The following is a 23096-nucleotide window of genomic DNA, read 5'->3' as shown; positions in this document are numbered from 1 at the left end:
GCTACTTCTTTCAGAACTCTGGGAATGTAGTCCATCTGATCTAAGTGACTTACCTACTTTCAGACCTTTCACTTTTCCCAAACACCTGCTCCTAAGTAATAGCAATTGCATTCACTTCTACCCCCGGACACTTCTGAACTTCACGCATAATGCTAGTGTCTTCCACAGTGAAGACTGATGCAAAAGTTCAAAATAAATTTATTATCACAGTACATTTATGTCACCATATACAACTGTAAGATTTATTTTCTTGTGGGCATGCTCAATAAATCCATAATAGAATAATAACCATAATAGAATTAATGAAAGACCACACCACCTTGGACGTTCAACCTGTTTGCAAAAGACAAACTGTGCAAGTAGAAAAAAATAATAAATATTGAGAACATGAGATGAAGAGTCCTTGAAAGTGAGTCCGTAGATTGTGGGAACATTTCAATGATGGGGCAAGTGAAGTTGAGTGGTTATCCCCTTTGGTTTAAGAGCTTGATAGTTGAGGGGGTAATACTGTTCCTGAACCCAATAGTGAGAGTCCTGGGGCTCCTATACCACCTTCCTGATGGCAGCAGTGAGAAGAGTGCTTATCCTTGGCAGTGAGGGTCCCTGATGACAGATGCTGCTTTCCTGTAACAACATTTAATGTAGATGTGCTTAATGGTGGGGAAGGCTTTACTCACAATGGACTTGTCTGTATCCACCACTTTTTTGTAGGATTTTTCATTCAAGGGCATTGGTGTTTCCATATCAGGCTGTGATGCAGCCAGTAATATACTTTCCACAAGAAGTTTGTCAAAGTATTAGATGTTATGTTGCATCTTTGCAAACTCATAAGGAAGTAGAGGTGCTGCTGTGCTCTCTTTGTCATTTCACTTGCGTGCTGGGCCCAGGACAGGTCCTCCAGATGAATAACACTGAGGAATTTAAAGTTGCTGGCGCTCTTGGAAACTAGAATTTAGATACTTAAAATGGTTTTGACATGCTTTGGATTGTTATTACTTTAAATCCTGTTTCTGTAATTGCTCTGCTGATAGCCTTACAGCTTGGTATCCCTCAGAGGCTTAATGTATAATAACTGCACAGTTCCTTTTGTGGCTAATGGACTAAAATTTTCACTAAAGCATAATACACTGATCCTTGGCAATAGCCAGATCCATCTGCATTAAATGAAATAATGACAATGTGCAGGCAAATTTCTTCACTTATGAGTCATTTGTAGGCAGCTTTTTCATTGGGGTTCTGACCTTGATCTGGTGAAATCCTGGAGATGTTTGAAAGAAGCAAGGAGCATCACATACAAAATGCTGGAGGAACTCAGCAAGTTAGGTAGCATCCATAGAGTGGAATAAACAATAGACATTTTGGACCAAGACCCTTCATCAGGACCGGCAAGGGAGGGGGACAGAAGCCAGTATAAGGAGGAGGGAGGTGAGAAAGAAGTACAAGCTGTCAGGTAGTAGGTAGCCTCCAATCAGATGACATGAATGTTGATGATCTCTAACTTCTAGTAATTACTTCATCCTCTAACCTTCACTTTTTGCTATTCCCGATTCAGGTTACCCTCTCACACTTCCTCACCTGCCCATCACTTTTCTCTGGTTCCCCTCCTCCTTTCCTTACTTCCAAGGCCCACTTTCCTCTCCTATTAGATTCATTTTTCTTCAACTCCTTATCTCTTGTGTCTATCACCTCCGAGTTTCTTACTTCATGCCCTCTCCCCCACTCACTCATCTTCCCTCTGACCTGTCAGCTTGTATTCCTAGCCTCCCCACACCACCTTATTCTGGCTTCTACTCCCTTCCTTTCCAGTTGTGATGAAGTGTCTCAGCTCAAAATGTCACTTTTTATGCCCCTCCATACATGTTGCTTGACTAGAAAAAGACACTAACAATCTGCAGATGTCCATTCCAGAAAGAAAATGTTGAGAAATGAATTCTAGTTCTTCTTTCTGTAACTCCATCTTTCTGTCATTATCTTTACCATTCCTAACAATACTCACCTCTTCCTCCTCACCCTCCTCCTGTCTCTCTGCATTTATACGACTTTCTACTTGATATTTCTTTCTTTCTTTCTTTCTTTTCAAATCTTTTTATTAATTTTTAAGAAAAACATAAGAAAAATATTAGTACAAAACATTTGAGAGTACATAATAGATTAATTAACAATCAAATATGTATTAATCAATACATAGAGTCTCTCAAACTCATAGTATAATGTAAAGGAATTAAGAGAAAAAAAAGAAACCCCCCCCAAAAAAAAACAACTAAAAAAAAACTAACCAACATGGGCAATCGCATAATGTTAAATACATACAGTAGTGCCAATGACTCCCAACCTCCATCCACACAATTCAGGATAGTAGCAATAAGGTTCAGGATCAGACCATTTAATTCATATGAAAATGTTGAATAAATGGTCTCCAAGTTTCCTCAAATTTAACTGAAGAATCAAAAACCACACTTCTAATTTTTTCTAAACTCAAACAGGAAATAGTTTGAGAAAACCACTGAAATACAGTTGGAGGGTTAATTTCTTTCCAATTCAGTAAAATAGATCTTCTAGCCATTAGTGTAACAAATGCAATCATTCATTGGGATGAAGCGGATAAACACTTATTATCTATCATTGGTAGACCAAAAATTGCGGTAAAAGGATGTGGTTGGAGATTAATATTTAAGACTCTTGAGATAATATTAAAAATATCTTTCCAATAGTTTTGTAAACAAGGACAAGACCAAAACATATGAGTCAACGAAGCTATATCAGAATGACATCTATCACAGGTTGGATTAACATAAGAATAAAATCGAGCAAGTTTATCTTTAGACATGTGAGCTCTATGTACAACCTTAAATTGTATTAGAGCATGTTTAGCACAGATAGAGGATGAGTTTACCAATAATATACCGTAGATTCCGGATTTTAAGCCGCTACTTTTTTCCCACATTTTGAACAGCTTTGAACTTTGCGGCCAATAATCCGAAGCGGCTAATGCATGGTTTTTTTCATGCCGCCTCGTAAACATTTTGCCTGGTAACAGTAGACCAATAAAATTGATGAGTAGTTCACAGAGGTCCAATGAAATTGTACGATAAATCAAGCGCACTTTCACAATTAAATTATTGTAAATCAGTCATTTGTACTCACCCTCATCAACATGGAAAACACTCGAAGAAAAGCATTGTGCTACCTACCCTACTTAGTTTAAACTATATTTGTTTTCTGTACTACATCGCGGGATGCTATGACGTCACACCCGGTTTCGCGGTGTCTTGTAGGAAAATGCCGTTTGCGATGAAACGGGACGGAGGGGGGAGCGCATTACGCGAGCGGCTTTGGATCCGAGCGAACTCTGCTTTTAAATGCCGTTTGCGATGAAACGGGACGGAGGGGGAGCGCATTACGCGAGCGGCTTTGGATCTGAGCGAACTCTGCTTTTAAGTTAAAGGTATCAATAACTTTTCCTGGTAGGCTGCAGTATATATATTTTTTACCAGTCGTTAGGAGATATTGGAATGTTGTTCAGTAAAGAAGTATACGCAACGTATATTTAAAAGTAGCCGCGTACGGGCACGGTTCGAAAAAAAGCATTTGCAATATGTATTTGTTTTTGTTACCATATGGATTTAATTAAAAGTTAAAAAAATCCTCACGTGTAATATCTTTCTGTGTAAATATCTCATATTACAACGTGGGACACCTGCGGCCGAAAATCCGGTGCGGCCTAAAATCCGATGCGGCCTGTACAATTAAAAAAATGATTTTATTTCTAAAATTAGAGCCAGCGGCTTAAAATCAGGTGCGCTCTGTAGTCCGGAATCTACGGTAATTTTTTCCCATTGCTCAATAGATATAGGGCAATGCAGTTCTTCCTGCCATTCCTTCTTAATTTTTTCTGATATATCTGGTTGTACATTCATAATCATATTATAAATGATAGCTACTAAGCCCTTTTGACAGGGATTAAGAGCTAAAATTCTTTCTGTAATGTCCAATGGACATTCTTTCGAAAAAGACTTTAGTTCATTATATAAAAAGTTTCTAACTTGTAGATATCTAAAAAAATGGGTTTTAGATAAATTATATTTATTAGATAACTGTTCAAAGGACATAATGTTATCATCCAAAAACAGATCACGAAAACATGTTATACCTTTTGTTTTCCATTAAAAAAAGGCTTGATCTATAGATGATGGTCGAAAAAAGTAATTAGATGTTATAGGACTTGACAGCATAAACTTATTCAAACCAAAAAATTTACGAAATTGAAACCAGATTCGTAATGTATACTTGACTATAGGATTAGTTATCTGTTTATTCGTTTTGAATAACGAAAAAGGAAGTGAAGATCCTAAGATTGAGATCAATGAGAAATCTTGCACAGATTTACATTCCAAATTTACCCATTGTGGGCCAGCAACTGTAGTCGATTCTTGTATCCAAAATATCAAATACCGTATATTAACTGCCCAATAGTAAAATCTTAAATTTGGTAGAGCCAAACCGCCCTCCTTCTTAGGCTTCTGTAAATATTTTTTACCTAACCTAGGATTTTTGTTCTGCCACAAATACGAAGATATTTTAGAATCAACTATATCAAAAAAAGATTTAGGAATAAAAATTGGTAATGCTTGAAATAGATATAGAAATTTAGGTAGTATCATCATCTTAATGGCATTAATTCTACCTACCAAAGACAAAGATAGTGGGGACCACCTATTAGCAAGTTGCTTAATTTGATCTATTAAAGGCAAAAAATTAGTTTTAAATAAATCTTTATGTTTTTTAGTAATTTTAATACCTAAATAAGTAAAATAGTCTGTAACAATTCTATATGGTACCTGATTATAAATTGAAGTATGCATATTTAATGGAAAAAGTTCACTCTTATTAAAATTCAATTTATATCCAGAAAAATTACTAAATTGAGCAAGCAAAGAAGAAATAGCAGGAATAGATCTTTCAGGGTCAGATATATATAATAACAAATCGTCCGCATATAATGATACCTTATACATCGTCTCCCCACGGGTAATACCTAAAATATTGGGTGATTCACGAATAGCTATAGCCAAGGGTTCCAAAGCAATGTCAAATAATAAAGGGCTTAAAGGACAACCTTGCCTTGTACCCCGAAATAACTGAAAAAAAGGGGATCTTTGATTATTAGTGAAGACCGAAGCTAAAGGTTTCTGATATATTAATTTAATCCATGATATAAATTTTGAACTAAAATTAAAATGTTGCAAGGTATTAAATAAATATGACCATTCGACTCTATCAAATGCTTTTTCGGCATCTAAGGAAATGACACATTCTGGGATTTTAGATGAAGAGGTATAAGCAATATTAATTAATTTTCTAATGTTAAAAGATGAATAGCGATTTTTAATAAATCCAGTCTGATCCTCAGAAATAATCCGAGGCAATATATTTTCTAATCTAATAGCCAAAATTTTACTAAAAATCTTAAAATCCGTATTCAGCAAAGATATAGGCCGATAGGATGCACATTCAGTGGGGTCTTTATCTTTTTTAAGAATTAAGGAAATAGAAGCTTCATAAAAAGATTGTGGTAGTTTACCTATACTTAATGCATCTTTAAGAATTTTACAAAGCCAAGGAGAAAGTATAGAAGAAAAGGATTTAAAAAATTCTGCAGAAAAACCATCTGGACCCGAAGCTTTACCCGAGTTCATTAAGAAAATAGCCTTTTCTATTTCAGACTCCGTAATAGGTGTGTCCAAAAAAGCACTATCCTCAACAGTTACTTTTGGAATATTCAATTTCCTTAAGAATTCACTCATTATAGAAGAGTCTTTAGTACATTCTGATTGATATAAAGAATTATAAAAATCTTGGAAGGCTTTATTTATCTCTTTATGATCAATCGTCAAAGTACCATCTTGTTTGCGAATCTTAGTAATTTGTCGCTTATCCGAAACAATTTTCAATTGGTTAGCTAGTAGTTTACCAGACTTATCTCCATATGTATAAAATTGAGCTTTCGATTTAATTAACTGACTTTCAATCGAGGAGGTTAATAATAAACTATGCTCCATTTGAAGTTCCACCCTTTCTTTATAAAGTTCTTTACTAGGGATCAATGAGTAAATCTTATCAATTGCCTTAATTTTATCAACTAATGTTAATATTTTAGAATTAGTTCGTTTCCTAACTCCGGCAGAATATGAAATAATCTGTCCACGAATATATGCCTTAAAAGTATCCCACAGAATTCCACTAGAGATGTCTGCTGTAGAATGTATTGAGAAAAACAAATCAATTTGCTGTTTAATAAAGTTAACAAAGTCAGAGTCCTGCAGTAAAACAGGATTAAACCTCCAACCTTTAGTACTAATATATGAATCCGTCACCTTAATAGATAACTTCAAAGGTGCATGATCAGATATAGCAATAGAGTCATATTTGCAATCCATAACGTCTATAAGTAAATGCTGATCAATGAAAAAGTAATCAATTCTTGAGTAATTATGATGCACATGGGAAAAATATGAGAACTCTTTGTCATTAGGGTGTAGAAAACGCCAAATTTCACAAATAGCTGAATCAATCATAAAAGAATTAATAAGAGAAGCCGATTTGTTCGGAAAAGTTTGAGTGGGCTTGGATCTATCCATCAAAGGGTTTAGACAACAATTAAAATCCCCGCCCGTTATCAATCTATATTGATTCAGATTAGGAAAGGATGTAAATAAGCATTTAAAAAATTCAGGACAGTCAATGTTTGGAGCATAAACATTAACTAAAACAACTTTTTGATTAAAAAGTAAACCAGTAATAAGCAAAAATCTACCTTGCGGATCTGAAATTGTTTCATGATGTATAAAAGCAGTTGATGAGTCTATAAAAATAGAAACACCTCTCACTTTGGCTTGCGAATTTGAGTGATACTGTTGGCCCTTCCAAAACCTAAACAACCTCTGACTATCCACCTTCCTTACATGAGTTGATATTTCATACTTCTGAATGATACAGGAGGAAGAACTAGAATTGCTGAGGCCCATGACTAGTGGCTTTTATCAGGGCTCGGTGCTGGACCCATTGTTGTTTCTCATCTATATCAACAGTTTCCACAAGAATGTACTAGACGCTTGTAGCTGACACTGAAATGGATGTTGTAGTAAGCAGTGAGGACAGTTTAAAAAAAAAAATTACAGGGGTATCTTGAACACCTTAGTAAGCATTTCAACGAATGGCAAATAGAATTTAATACAGATAAGTGTGAGGTAATGAGGTTTGGAAAGTCAAATCAGGGTAAGACTTTCACAGTGAAAGGGCCCAGGGGAGTGTATTAAAACAGTGGGGCCTTAGAGTCCAAGTACATGGTGATGGTGAAAAATGCTTTTTGTATGCTGGCCTTCATTAGTCAGGGAATTGAGTATAAAAGTTGGGAAATCATGGAGCAGTTGTACAAGATGCTGGCAAGGCTACACTTGGAGTATTGTGATCAGTTTTGGGTGCTTTGCTCTAAGTAAGATAAAAGATGTTTCTAGGAGTTGAGGGACTGAGTTAGAGGGAGATGTTGAATAGCCTTGGAGTTTCTGAGTCTGAATTTCCAGAACTTGCTGAGGGTTAGATCAGAGGCATCAGGTCTGGATATCAAGAATGATTCAAGAGGTGCAGTTATGATCTCTGGAAAGCCATCTCATGGGCAAAGTGGAGACTCCAGACTAGACTGGAATCAATGAGGGATGCTTGACAGCTGTGGCAGAGTTTGAATGCCATAATCTCCTACAGAGTTAAATTTAATGACACGGGACAGCAGAGCTTCATTTCCAGATGAGCTCAATGTCCTCTATTCTTGCTTTGACTACCAGAACAGGGAGAAACCCTATGTCTCCCAATGATCCTTTATTTCTCAGTATCTGAATATGACGTGTGGGCTGCCTTCAAGAGAATGAATCTAAGGAAAGCATCAGGTCTGGATGGAGTACCTGGCTGAATACTGAAGACCTGTGCCGACCAACTGACTGGTGTGTTCACAGATATCTTCAACCTCTCCCTCTGACATTGTGTGGTATCCGTCTGCTTCAACAGGCTTCAATCTTACTGGTGCCCAAGAAGAACATGGAAACTTGACTAAATGACTATTGCTCAGTGGTACTTAGACCAACAGTGATTAAGTGTTTTGAGAGGCTGATTTTGAAACCTGTCAGCTCCTGTCTGAGTGGCAACTTGGATCCACTCCAATTTGCCTACCAAAGCAGCAGGTTCACGGCAGGTGCCATCTCATTGGCTCTTCACACAATCCTGGAATATCTGGACAGCATAGATGCATGCATCAGGATGCTCTTTATTGATTACAGCTCAGCATTTAATATCATCACCCTCTCAAAACAAATCAGTAAACTGTGAGTCCTGGGCCTCGATACCCCCCTTGTGCAGTTGGATCCTGGATATCCTCACTTGCAGACCCCAGTCACTTCAGATTGCCAAAAACAACTCCTTCACAATCTCCATCTGCACAGGTATTTAATTCCTTTTACCAAGACATTAGACCATTTAACCAATATAGGGGGGACATAGGGTCAGGAGGAGTAGAGTCTGTGTGGATAGAACTGAGGAACAGTAAGGGCAAAAGGACCCAAATGGGTGTTGTCTACATGCCACCAAACTGTAGCATGGATATTGGGTGCAAGTTGAATAGGGAGTTAACATTGGCATGTGGCAAAGGTAATGTCGCAATAGTTATGGGGGATTTCAACATGCAGGTGAACTGGAAGAATCAGGTTGGTGCTGGACCACAGGATAGGAAGTTTGTAGAGTGCCTACGGGATGCATTCTTGGAACAGCTTGTACGAGAGCTGACCAGGGACAAGACTATTCTGGATTTAGTGTTATGTAATGAACAGGATTTGATAAGCGATCTTGCAGTAAAGGAGCCATTAGGAGGTAGTGATCATAATATGATAAGTTTTTATCTGCAATTTGAGAAGGATAAGGGCAGCTCGGAGGTGTCAGTGTTGCAGTTGAACAGGAGAAACTATGGAGCCATGAGGGAAGAGCTGGCCAAAGTTGACTGGACGGATAGCCTAGCAGAAAAGACAGTGGAACAGCAATGGCAGGTATACTTGTGAATAATGCACAAGGTGCAAAATCAGTTCATCCCCCAGAGAAGGAAGGATTCAAAGGGGGGAAAGGGGCCACAGTGGTTGACAAAGGAAGTCAGAGATTTCATAGCATTAAAAAAAAGGAAGTATGACAGAGCCAAGGTGAATAGAGTTGTGGGGGTCTGGAATGCATTGCCTCGGAAGGCAGTGGAGGCCAATTCTCTGGATGCTTTCAAGAAGGAGCTAGATAGGTATCTTATGGATAGGGGAATCAAGGGATATGGGGACAAGGCAGGAACCGGGTATTGGTAGTAGTTGATCAGCCATGATCTCAAAATGGCGGTGCAGGTTCGAAGGGCCGAATGGTCTACTTCTGCACCTATTGTCTATTGTCTATAATATACAGTGAATTCTGCTTAATTGAGTTGTCGGTTAATTGGGCAGCTGCTTATTTGGAACAACTCTTAAAGAACAAAAATGAATCGAGAAAATAACTGAGATTCACTATGCAAACATGAGGAAATCTGAAGATGCTGGAAATTCAAGCAACACTCACAAAATGCTGGTGAAACGCAGCAGGCCAGGCAGCATCTATAGGAAGAAGCACTGTTGACGTTTTGGGCCGAGACCCTTCGAGTCCTGACGAAGGGTCTCGGCTCGAAACATCGACAATGCTTCTTCCTATAAATGCTGCCTGGCCTGCTTCGTTCCACCAGCATTTTGTGTGTGTTGTTTGAGATTCACTGTGCCGCTTAATTGGGACAAGAGAATGTTGCTGAACAGTTTCTATCTAGCATGACCATTTGACACTACACTGTGCTTAGAGCGAACAGTTTTTAAATATCCATCAGTTGTGTGTGCTTGTGTTCAAAAGTAGTAATAGAAATAAGCAGTCAGACAATTCAGAACTGTTTTGCTCCTTGCAGTTTCAAACATTGAGGCTTGGAGATGCCAGAAACTGCTGGGAGTGAAAAAAAAGGCAATCTCACTATTCAAATTAGGAATTATGAAGGTATCAACAATCATCTTGAATGTCACAATGAAAATGAATATTTGGAGGATGCAATCGTTGAAAGCATTGTATGAAGGCAGTCTGTACTAAATGCACTGATTTAGTTCATTTACAATCAATAAAGAATATGGCAGTGTACACTGTTTGGATTGCTCTGCTGATAATACTTAGTTTTATAGTACTGTGGTAGTGTTGGTAGTACTTTAATTTGTTCTGTAATTCATTTTAATAATTTGTTACTCAATTAAAAGCTAGTTTGTTTTTTATACTTTTTTAACTATTTCCATGAAACATTGGCTAATTGGGGCAGCTATTTCATTGGACCAAAATGTATTGGTCCTGGGGTATTCCAATTAACCAGAATCCACTGTAGTTCTAATAATGTGTTTTTCTTTTACTTTCCTACCCTAGGAGCCTGGGCCAGCTAAAGTGGCAGTAACAGGTTCAGGAATCCCGGATCCAGAGAAGATACCAGATTCACGATCTAGCTTGTGGCAGGAGGAACTGCAAAGCAGAGAAGCAGAGGCAGCTCACAGTTGGTCTCTTCCTGATGGTGGCTCTCCTGGGGGATTGTTTTCTCTTGGTGAGGGTAAGTGGCTTTGCACACTTCAGTTTTGAAAATGTCTACATTCAGAAAGGTCTTAGTTGACTTTTTTTTAAACTCAGCATCGTTTTTCTGTACTAACCTCATATCCTTTCATTACCTTTTTCTTTAACTCTAATCAACCGTGATATCTGTCTTGAATATATATTCAACCTACTGATCCTTCATCAGTGAATTTCAAAAAATTGCCTCCCAACCCTGAATTTCCAACCTCTTGGGTTAAGATTGAGTACAAGAAAACATCAACTCCACACCTACCCTGTGAAGACCCTAAATTATGTTTCAAAATGAAAAACCTGCAGATGTTGGAAATCTGAAATAAAACATTGGAAATAAAAATCAGGTCAGGCAGTGTTTATTGAAAGAGAAATGGGTTTAAGAACCTTTGTCAAAACTGGGAAAGAGAATGCAAGTCATATGTTGCAGAGAAAGTGGGAAGAGATGAATAGGACAAATATCTCTTCAATCATGCCCACAGAGAATTTCCAGCACTTTGTTTTTATTTCACATTTCAACATAGAAAGTTTACTTGATTTTTGAATGTTTACGGACTTTATCCATTTATAGCAGCACACACACAGCATCTCATCCTGATTAAGGGTCTCTGGCTGAAAAGTTAACTGTTTATTTCTTTGCAAACACGAGGGAATCTGCAGATGCTGGAAATTCAAACAACACACACAAAATGCTAGTGTAACACAGCAGGCCAGGCAGCATCTATAGGGAGAAGCACTGTCGACGTCTCAGCCTGAAACGTCGACAGTGCTTCTCCCTATAGATGCTGCCCAACCTTCTGAATTCCTCCAGTATCGGCAGAATCATTTGTTTATGACTATGCATTTAGATTTTCTTTTAGGAAGAATAGAATTCTAGAATATTTGATTGCCCAATCCTTCCCCTACCTCTTTCTCTCATCCCATGTAAATATTTAGCATATCTATCTGAAACTTGACAGATTAATGTATCAGCACTGCCAGTGTTCAGCAACATACAACCTCCATAATACTTAGAATTATTACAGTTTTCAAAATTGTGCTGAGTTATGATGTGGATATCAATAATTGATATGTCAACCTGAAGAGCATTTTACTTTCATAGACATCATTGTTCATTTTTCTAAATGTAACATGGTAAAGATAAAGTCAAGTTGGTCTTTTCCTGCATAATTTTTGCCCCTTCCATTATAATTCCAGTTATTAATATCTTCTGTTTTGACTTTACTGTAGCTAGAGTAAACCCAGCAGGGCTTGGCTTCATCACTGAACTCAAGCTATTCCAAACTCAGACCAGCGTCGTTACAGTGGTTTAAGTAGAATACTGGAATTAATCATTAACTATGTCAAATATTTACCTCTAAGATATATTCAAGAACCCAATTATGTCAATGGCTAGAACAACATTCTTCTAATCCCCTGCATGGATTCTGAGCAGACATGAACATTAGAGACGTGGTTCAGCCCTGTACTTATCCCTGGATGTGTTCACAACCAATGAAAAACTCCTTGTGATTCTAAGTCATCCTAATTTACCATTATTTAATTCAAAATATCTTGCAGTTTCTTTTTTCCCCAAGAACCATATTAGTATCACCTCTAAAGAAATAAAGTGAGCTGCTTCAGTCAGAATGGATGATAAACAAACTAGATTCGCACATTTTTGAGAAAATTGGTATTATTTCTTCTTGATGTAGTTCATACCTTTACAATCTCTAGACTCATTCTCAAAGGTTCAAAGGTCCAATTTAATGTCAGAGAAATGTATACAATATGCATCCTGAAATGCTTTTTCTTTGCAAACATCCATAAAAACAGAGAAATGCCCCAGAGAATGAACAACAGTTAAACGTAAGAGCCCCAAAGTCCCCCAGCTCCCCTCCCTCCTGCGCATAAGCGGCAGTGAGCAACAATTCCCCCCCCCTCCCCACTGGTAAAAAAAAATTGAAGTATTGACATCGGCACCGCCATCGAACACTCAAGTGTGAGCAAAGCAATAGCAAAGACATGGACTTGCAGTTACCCTAAAGACTTTGCGTTTCACCCAGAATTCGACATCCCACTGGCTCTCTCTCTCCCTAATAAGGGAGAAGGAGGTGTTTCCATTTTTCCCAGCGAGTGGGGAGATATAACAAACAATTTGCTCGTTTACGATGTTAAAAGTCAGTTTCGTCTTTTTCTGAGCTCTGTTCCCAAAGATCTCAAAGATCCCAGGACTTTGGGCACACAGCAGTAGATTTTCTGACTACCCCCGACAACACATGGGTCTCCTTGCTATGACACCGACCCTCGTTCCGCCAGTCTCCAGAGCTCCAAGATCTTAGGCTTCCAAATCTGAGCCAGACTCTCAGGCTGAATCCTTGGCGTGCTGAACAACGGGTAGTCCTGAAACCCCAAGAACAGGTCCCATTCCGCAAAGAACCGAAGTAAGTGCGTAACTCAGGTCAGGGTCTTCAAAAGAATCCTGAAAAGGAAGAATAAAGATATTGAAAATGGAAATAGAGCTGTTTCTGAAGTTGCAAGCAAAGGAGTCTCCATTTAATGCCATCTTAACTTTGCTCCGCCTCCTCTTGTTGCTATTAAGGACATTGTGCACATTTGAGGTGGCATAGCAGTAAGCGCAACACTTTACGGAGCAAGCAATCACTCATTGATGTTCTATAAGGAGTTTATGCCACTGTCTATAAGGAGTTTTTACATTGTCCCTATAACTGCATGGGTTTCTTCCGGGTGTCTGATTTCCTCCCACATCCCAAAGACGTGGTTAGGGTTGATGAGTTCAAAAGTGGGCAAACTGTGTTAGTACCAGAAGCATGGTGACTTGCAAGCTGCTCTCAGCACAATCTTCAGACTGTGCTGGTCATCGATACAATTGATGTATGTTTTGATGTACATGCGATAAATATGCTCAAATTAAATCCTAAATCTGTTTTCTTTTAAAATAGTTGTGTAAGGTATTTGATTGCCTGATTGTTGAGCATTACTGTGGTTTTCAAAGCCTACTAATTTAACACATAAATACTGCCACTATTTAGCAACATAGGACTCCCATAATATTTACCATTGTTTCTGTTTTTTAAATTATAAAGTACAATATGAATTTTAGAAACAGCTATTAAACATTAACAATTCCACATAAATATTATACTGTACATTTTTACTGTTAATAATATGTAGCTTTTAGCTGGATCCAAAAGCTGTAAAGCAACCAGGTTTTTAATGAGCATGTCATTCCTTTTGAAATACCCAAATACTTAGCTAGAAAATATTTTCAGTAATATGATTTACATTTTTTTAAAATAGGTGATGTCCGTCCCCTTGAGGTTATGTCTGACCATAGTTCTGTTAACGGTGATGAGATGGATAGAGGAACAGTGACACCTCTTGACCAGCAGAGACAAGAGATGCGTGTTCTTTCACCTTCCAGTAGTTCTTCAAGCAGGCATGGTATGGAACCAGGTGGCATTCCTCGTTGTCCATCACCAGTATATAGTGATCCCTTTCCATCTGCAAGTAGTGTGCTATCCAATGGCTCCCATTCACATATCAGTGGATCAATGAGTTCCTTGGATTCAGAAGCAAGTGGAAGTACCGTGACAAGCACAGACAGTCATTTTGCTGAAGCTATGGCTAACAGAGCTGAGCTTCCAAGAGCTGGAAGAACATCTGGTAAAGAGGTCTATGAAACTGAAGATAGAAAAATGGGAAAACGAACACGAATCAGAAGTCCAGAGAGAAGAGATGCAGAACAAATTATTGGTCAAGAAGGAAGGTACTGAAAATTCTTGTTATATTAAATGCACGTTGTATCTTTATTGAAAAGAAGCTAGCTAAATGAGTTTATGATAATTTTGTTTTTATAAAAAGGCCTAATTTTTGTACATGTACAGAATATTGTTATAGGATTTAAGTTAAACTATTAAAATCATGTGGCTATATCGAGAGAATATTTACAGATAAGGGACAGCAATTTTAGTTCAAGAAAGTTCCTTAAAAAATCTCATCCCTTCCCTCTTGCCATGCATACATATGCAAAGTGCAAGCAAAGGTCCTCTGATTAAAATTTACTATAAACCAAGAAGTGATAGTTTCTCAGCATTAGAATTTGTATTGTATGTACTTTTCATCTGCCAGTTTTTTCTTCAAGTAGTGATGCTGTTCTTATTCCTAACTTAAAGCAATTCACATTTGGCTTGCTTTGCCAAATTTTTCTCAGTTACACTTTATTTTTTAACCTTCATTACTCCCTTTGTAAGTATGTATTCAGTGATGTTTACTCCATTGTTGTGCCTTTATTGAAATTGAATCCAAAATCACTTTATTTCAGAATCAGGTTTATTATCACCAGCATGTGACATGAAATTTATTAAGTTAGCAGCAGCAGTTCAATGCAATGCATAATCTAGCAGAGAGAGAGAAAAAAAATAATAATAAATAAAATAAAACATAATAAATAAACAAGTAAATCAAAATAGATTACTAAAAAATGTGCAAAACAGAAATACTGTATATTTAAAAAAAAAAAAGTGAGGTAGTGTCCAAAGCTTCAAAGTCTATTTGGGAATTGGATGGCAGAGGGGAAGAAGCTGTCCCTGAATCGCTGAGTGTGTGCTTTCAGGCATCTGTATGTCCTACCTGATGGTAACAGTGAGAAAAGTGCATTCCCTGGGTGCTGGAGGTATTTAATAATGGACGCTGCCTTTCTGAGACACCACTTCCTAAAGATGTCATGCATACTTTGTAGGCTAGTGCCTAAGATGGAGCTGACTAGATTTACAACCTTCTGCAGCTTTCAGTTCTGTGCAGTAGCCCTTCCATACCAAACAGTGATGCAGCCTGTCAGAATGCTCTCCACGGTGCAGCTATGGAAGTTTTTGAGCATATTTGTTGACATGCCAAATCGTTTCAAACTCCTAATAAAGTATAGCCGCTGTCTTGCCTTCTTTATAACTATATCAGTATGCTGGGACCAGGTTAGATCCTCAGAGATCTTGACACCCAGGAACTTAAAGCTGCTCACTCTCTCTACTTCTGATCCCTCTGAGGATTGGTACGTGTTCCTTTGTCTTACTCTTCCTGAAGTCCACAGTCAGCTCTTTTGTCTTACTGACATTGAGTGCCAGGTTGTTGCTGCGGCACCATTCCACTAGTTGGCATATCTCACTCCTGTAAGCCCCCCTCGTCACCATCTGAGATTCTTCCAACAATGGTTGTATTGTCAGCCAATTTGTAGATGGTGTTTGAGCTATACCTAGCCACACAGTCATGTGTATACAGAGTCGAGCAGTGGGCTAAGCACACGCCCCTGAGGTGCGCTAATGTTGATTATCAGTGAAGAGCATATGTTATCACCAATCCGCACAGACTGTGGTCTTCCTGTTAGGAAATCTGATGCTGAGGATGTTCTATGAGTCTGTGGTGGCCAGTGCTATCATGTTTGCTGTTGTGTGCTAGGGCAGCAGGCTGAGGGTAGCATACACCAACAGAATCAACAAACTCATTCGTAAGGCCAGTGATGTTGTGGGGGTGGAACTGGACTCTCTGACCATGGTGTCTGAAAAGAGGATGCTGTCCAAGTTGCCTGCCATCTTGGACAATGACTCCCATCCACTTCATAATGTAACTGGTTAGGCACAGGAGTACATTCAGCCAGAGACTCATTCCACCGAGATGTAACACTGATGGTCATAGGAAGTCATTCCTACCTGTGGCCATCAAACTTTACAACTCCTCCCTCAGAGTGTCAGATACCCTGAGCCAATAGGCTGGTCCTGGACTTATTTTCCACTTAGCATGATTAACATTATTATTTAATTATTTATGGTTTTATATTGCTATATTTCTTCACTATTCTTGGTGCGGCTGTAATGAAACCCAGTTTCCCTTGGGATCAATAAAGTAAGTATGTCTGTCTGTCTGATCAAGGATCCAATTACAGAAGGAGGTACAGAGGCCCAGGTTCTGCACCTTCTCAATTAGGATTGTGGGAATGATGGTATTAATATGAATGATGGTATTTGTAATAAAGTATTTAAAGTCATTATATCAGTCATCCCAAAGGATCTTCTGGTAAATGCAGTACCTGTCTTGGTGATGAGCCACTTAGTCATATGCTGCATCTTTGTGTTTAAATTAACTTATCTCTGCTCAGTCTGGGTTTGAGTATACTTGACCTGAGTATTTACAAATGCAAGAGGATTAGGCTCAGCCAGTCTATTCCTGACCAGTATCCATGATTTAGTTTGGATGTATCTGTTTATAACTTCTAGGAATGTTGATAGCCTTATTCTATTATCACAAAATTGTTCAAGTCATATTCTGACTCAAAATTAAGAAAATAATAATATTCCCCATAATCCAATGTGTTTTGGGGTAGAAAACATTTAGTATTGTAAACTTGATTTTAAAATGAACATCAGTGGTGAATACCAAGTAGCTATTTATATATTTAAAAAATCTACCATTGCAGAATGACCCTTATACAAGATTTAAAATAGTGTAAATAGTCCTTTGCTAACAAATCTGAAAATATAAATATCCTATTCTGCAGTTCAAGGTATTTTGTACGTGGCTCTGCTTTCTAATCTTGCAGGCATATCCTGGAATGAAGTTAAATTGTGGCAGGTACAGTTTCTATTATGTTTCTTGCTCAGGCATGGCAATTGAAACATAATAATTTCTAGCTAAACATGTTTAAGAAGCTGTAGCAAAACAGGGAGATGGTTTATTTTGTAGTATAATAATTATTGCAGTATTAAAACCTGGGTTGCACTGAAAGGTATGTGCCATCTCTTTGCATCAAAGACCTTCTTCCAATTGAGCTCAGGTTTGGATGTTTTATAGTGGCAATATTTGGAAAGTATTTGAAGTGCTCTTGAACACACTTGGGATGGAAGAAAAAACTGCCTTGTTTACCTTTTGTGAATATCACAAAGGTAGAAGGTTGGAATTTATTCATCTTGGTGTTCCCCTAAATTTGCCACTAAATAGACAATCAAGTTCAGAACAAATGAAGTAGCAGAAGGCTGTGTGAGTTTTCAAAGCTGCTTTGCCGTTAATCAGGATCATGCGTGATCTTCCTTTTCACCATTTTCCAGCACAATTCTCTCATCATTTGAATTCGAAAAACAATGTACGTATGTATATTTTGAAAAAAGCAACACAGCTTCCACAACTCCAGGGTAGAGAGTTTCAAACGTTCATCATCCTTGACAAGGACAGTCTTCTTATTTTAGTCCTAAATGGGATACTATTTATTCTTAAACTGGGCCTGGGCTCATCAGCTTAAGTGAAACATCCTCCCTGTATCCAGCTTGTCAAGCTCTTATAGAATAGGTGAGATAGACCATAAGATATAGGAGCAGATTTAGGCTAATTGGCCCATCAAGCGTGCTCCACCATTCCATCATGGCTGATTAATTATCCCTCTCAACCCCATTCTTCTGTCTTTTTCCTTAACCTTTGATGTCCTGGCTAATCAAGAAGCTATCAACCTCCACTTTAAATATATGCAATGACTTGGCCTCCACAGCTGTTCATAGCAATAAATTCCACAGATTCGCCACCCTCTGGTAATGAAATTCCTCCTTCTCTCCTTTCTAAATGGTTATCCCTCTTTCCTGAGGCTGTGCCCTCTGGTTCTCAAGTCCTGCACTGTAGGAACCATCCTCTCACATCCACTCTATCCAGGCCTTTAAATATTTGTTAGGTTCTAATGAGATCCACCTTCATTCTTCTAAACTCCAGCGAGTACAGACCCTCCTCAAACGCTCCTCATTTGTTAGCTCTTTCATTCCTGGAGTTATTTATGGGAACCATCTCTGGATCTTCTCCACTGCCAACGCATCTTTTCTTAGATAAGGGGCCTAAAGCTCCTTGTGCAGTCTCCAAGTGCCTTATTAAGCCTCAACATTGCATCTTTGTTCTTGTATTCCAGTCCTCTTGAAATGAATGTTAACATTGCATTTGCCTTCCTTACCACTGACTCAAGTTCAGTGTAGTTTTTGTACTGTTTCATGTAGCACCATGGACCTGAAAAACATCTTATTTTTACTGTGTACTGCACCAGCAGTTATGGTCGAAATGACAATAAAAGTGTCTTGAACCTGCAAATTAATCTTTGGGGAATCCTGCACAAGGGCTCCCAAGTGCCCTTACACCTCTGATTTACCGTAAAAGAATTTTGTTGCTAATCACTATAAGGTACTTTCCTCTGTTAGAAGACAGAAATAAAGGCACAGACCTCGTTATATGGTTAACCCTTTGTTGTGTGATCATGGGAAGCTGCTGTCTTATGACTTCAACAATGTCAAGTTACATCTTAAATTTGTACAGTAAATTTTGGACAATAGCCAACAGCTAAACATACTTGTTCAGCGATTTCCAAAGCATTTGTTAGGAATCAGCAAGTTTACTAACATTCCCATACAATGCACAAAGTTAGAGATATGTGTCTACAGTCAGTTCCTTAATTTGCTACTTGCTAGACCATCTTAGAAAAGGTTAACAATACCTCATTGCTGGCATGATCTATGTCTGGCTGTTGTTAGGTTGCACAAGCAAGGCAGCATTTGCCTCTATCCCGTCACCCTCATGACCCAGGTCTTGAGCATTATCTAGCTAGTCGAGCTTGACAATAGCATTTAATTGTAAATTAATCTTAACTTTATAATTATTTTCCACATCTGATTTTTTTGAATTTTCTCCCCATTTAGAAAATAGTTTATGCTTTTATTCCTTCTATCAAAGTGCATGACCATTCACGTCTTTACACTATATTGCATCTGTCAGTTCTTTACCCTATCTCCCAATCTGTTCAAATCTTTTTGCAGACTCCCTGCTTCTTCAACAGTACTTGCCCCTTCACCTACCTTCATATGGTCTGCAAACTTGGCCACAAAGCTGTCAATTCCATCATCATTGATATAAAATGTGAAAAAAGCGGTCCCAATACTGACCACTGCGGAACACCGCTATTGACTGGTAGCCAACCAGAAAAGGCACATTGTATTCCCACTTTTTGCCTCCTGCCAATCAAGCAATCTTCTATCTGTGCTAGTATCTTCCCTGTAAAACCATGAGTTTGTATCTTAAGCAGTTTCATATCCAGCAAAATTCAAATAAACAATATCCACTGACTCTCTTTGTCTATACTACCTTTTAAGTCCTCAAAGAATTCCAACAGATTTTTCAGGCAGGATTTCCCCTTAGGGAACCTATGCTGACCTTGGCTTATTTTATTTTACTCCAAGTACCCTGAAACCTCATCCTTAATGGAGTCCAACAACTTCCTATCCACTGAAGTCAGGTTAACTGGCTTATAATTTCCTTTCTCTTGCCTCACTCCCTTCTTAAAGAGTGGAGTGACATTAGCAATTTTCCAGTCCTCTGGAACCATTCCAGAATCTAGTGATTCTTGAAAGATCATTACTAATGCATCCACAATCTCTTCAGCCTTCTCTTTCAGAACCCAGGGTGTAGTCCATCTGGTCCAAGTTACTTATCTACCTTCAGATCTTTCAGCTTTCTAGGCACCTTTCACATCTGCCCCCGACACTCGACTTTCTGGCATACTGCTAGTGACATAAAATACTTAATAAGTTCATCTGACACTTCTTTGTTCCCCATTACTACTTTTCCAGCATGATATTTCAGTGTCTGATATGTACTGTTGTCTCTATTATATTCTTTATATATCTAAAAAAGCATTTGACATCATCTTTTAGATTTGTTTTACATTTTTGTCTGTATATTATTAATCTCCTCTAGTTCTTCTAAACTTTAAAGAATATAGTCCCAGCCTATTAAATTTCTTCTCATTCAGCAATCCTGCCATTCTTGAAACCACTCTGGTGAATCTTCACTGGCCAAAACTGTACATAGCACTCTAAGTATGGCCTCCTCAAGATCCTTCGTAATTGCAGTAAATCTTCATTACTCCTGTAACCAAACTTCATAGTAAAGGTTAATATACCATTTGCCTTCCTAAGCATTCTTATACTTGAATGATAGCCTTCATTGTTAAAGTAAATGGCTGTGATCGAAGTTCACAGAAATACATTTGTGCAAGTCAATGGTTGATCTATTTTTCTTCCGTGATCCTTGTTATAAAATTTATGCAGCCTTGAATCTGTCAGTATTGGGTCAACTGCCTCCTCAGCATTTCATTTGCATTGCATGTTTACTCTTCTTTGTGTGTGAAGGCAGTCTTTTATGTCATAGTTCTGCTCTTTATACTGTGAGGAATACATTGGATGCACCTCATCTTGGAAAGAACGATGGGAAAATCATTTTCATTTTAATCATCATAAAAATCTATGGAATATATCTGCAATTTCATTGTTGACTTTTATTTTGGGACCTTTCAAGTAATTAAAGAAATAAGCAGCCTGCTTAGGACAGTATTTTTATTTATTTTGTTTATGAAATGCCAACTTTATTTAGCCTACTAAATTAGATCTGTAAGTGTAAATTGTTTATTTTCCACTATGCAACACATGATGTACAGCATGCTGTTTAATTCTGAATTGGTTGATTTACCTTTACTGGCTTTCATAACATTTGATAAATATTTAAAGATTAGTTTTATTTGTGACAGATCCAGCCAAACCTACGTGAAATGTGTTGTTTGTGGCAAATCAATTCAACGAGGATTGTGCTGGGGCAGCTCACAAATGTTGCTATGCATCTGGTGCCAAGATAGCATGCTGACAACTCTCTAGCCCCCACACTATCATGTCTTTGGAATGTGGGAGGATACCAGTGCACCCAGAGGAGACCCACATGGTCACGGGGAGAGCATATAAACTCCTTGCAGACAGCACTGGGAAATTAACTCTGATCAGTGATCACATAGGTATTTCTCTGGTTGGCAGTCGGTGGTGAGTGGGATGCTGTGGGGGTCGGTGCTGGGCCTGCAGCTGTTTACCATTTACATTGATGATTTGGAAAAGGGTACTGAGTGTAGCATAGCAAAATTTGCTGAAGACACTAAACTGAGTGTGTTGGTGCGTGGCCAAGTGGTTAAGGCGTTGGTCTAGTGATCTGAAGGTCACAAGTTCGAGCCTCAGCTAAGGCAGCGCGTTGTGTCCTTGAGCAAGGCACTTAACCACACATTGCTGTGCGATGACACCAGTGCCAAAGCTGTATCAGCCCTTGCCTTCCCTTGGACAACATCGGTGGCGTGGAGAGGGAGACTTGCAGCATTTGCAACTGCCGGTCTTCCATACAACCCTGCCCAGGCCTGTGCCCTGGAAATTTTCCAAGGCGCAAATCTATGGTCTCTCGAGACTAACACATGCCTATATAAACTGAGTGGAAAAGCAAATTGTGCAGAGGATGCAGAGAGTCTGCAAAGGGATATAGATAGGTTAAATGATAGGTTAAATGTGAGATCATCCACTTTGGAAGGAATAATAGAAGAGCAGATTATTACGTAAACGCTGAAAGGTTGCAGCATGCTGTTGTGCAGAGTGCTTCTTGTTCTGTTGTGCAGAGTTGGGAGTGCTTCTGCATGAATCGCAAAAGGTTATTAAGAGGCAAACAAAATGTTGGCCTTCATTGCTAGAGGGATTGAATTCAAGAGCAGGGAAGTCATACTGCAACTATACAGGGTACTGGTGAGGCCACACCTGGAGTACTGTGTGCATTTCTGGTCTCCATACTTGAGGAAGGATGTACTGGCTTTGGAGGCAGTGCAGAAGAGGTTCAGACAGACAGACATACTTTATTGATCCCGAGGGAAATTGGGTTTCGTTACAGCCGCGCCAACCAAGAATAGTGTAGAAATGTAGCTATATAAAACCATAAATAATTAAATAATAATAAGTTAATCATGCCAAGTGGAAATAAGTCCAGGACCAGCCTATTGGCTCAGGGTATCTGACACTCCGAGGGAGGAGTTGTAAAGTTTGATGGCCACAGGCAGGAATGACTTCCTATGACGCTCAGTACTGTTTGTTGATTCTATTGGTGTATGCTACCCTCAGCCTGCTGCCCCAGCACACAACAGCAAACATGATAGCACTGGCCACCACAGCCTCGTAGAACCAGGTTGATTCCAGAGATGAAGAGGTTAGCCTATGAGGAGCGATTGAGACACCTGGGACTATACTCTTTGGAATTCAGAAGAATGAGAGGGGATCTCATAGAAACATACAAAATTTTGAAAGTGATAGAAGTAGGAAAGTTGTTTCCATTGGTAGGTGAGACTAGAACTAGGGGACTTTGCCTCAAGATTCAGGGGAGAAGATTTAGGACGGAGATGAGGAGAAACTGTTTTTCCCAGAGAGTGGTGAATCTGTGGAATTCTCTGCCCAGGGAAGCAGTTGAGGCTTCTTCACTAAATGTATTTAAGATATAGTTAGGTAGATTTTTACATAGTAGGGGAATTAAGGGTTATGGGGAAAAGTCAGGTA

At 38.7% G+C, this 23096-nt stretch overlaps 1 protein-coding gene across 5 annotated transcripts in view; it reads left to right on the top strand.

Moving 5' to 3' along the window:
* Positions 1-23096, top strand: part of LOC140714546 (uncharacterized) — a 441169-nt gene that overhangs the window by 201863 nt on the left and 216210 nt on the right. For 4 of the 5 annotated variants that reach the window (XM_073025824.1, XM_073025827.1, XM_073025826.1 and 1 more), the window contains 2 exons: positions 10495-10672; positions 13984-14452. In XM_073025824.1, coding sequence (XP_072881925.1) covers positions 10495-10672; positions 13984-14452 — 647 coding nt within the window. The remainder of the gene's footprint in view (positions 1-10494; positions 10673-13983; positions 14453-23096) is intronic. The other variant, XM_073025825.1, reaches the window with a different exon arrangement.

Source organism: Hemitrygon akajei, chromosome 22 (genome assembly GCF_048418815.1).
Source record: "Hemitrygon akajei chromosome 22, sHemAka1.3, whole genome shotgun sequence".
NCBI classification, from domain to species: domain Eukaryota; kingdom Metazoa; phylum Chordata; class Chondrichthyes; order Myliobatiformes; family Dasyatidae; genus Hemitrygon; species Hemitrygon akajei.
The sequence above is the reverse complement of the archived record's forward strand: the minus strand, read 5'-3'. Positions and strand labels throughout refer to the sequence as shown.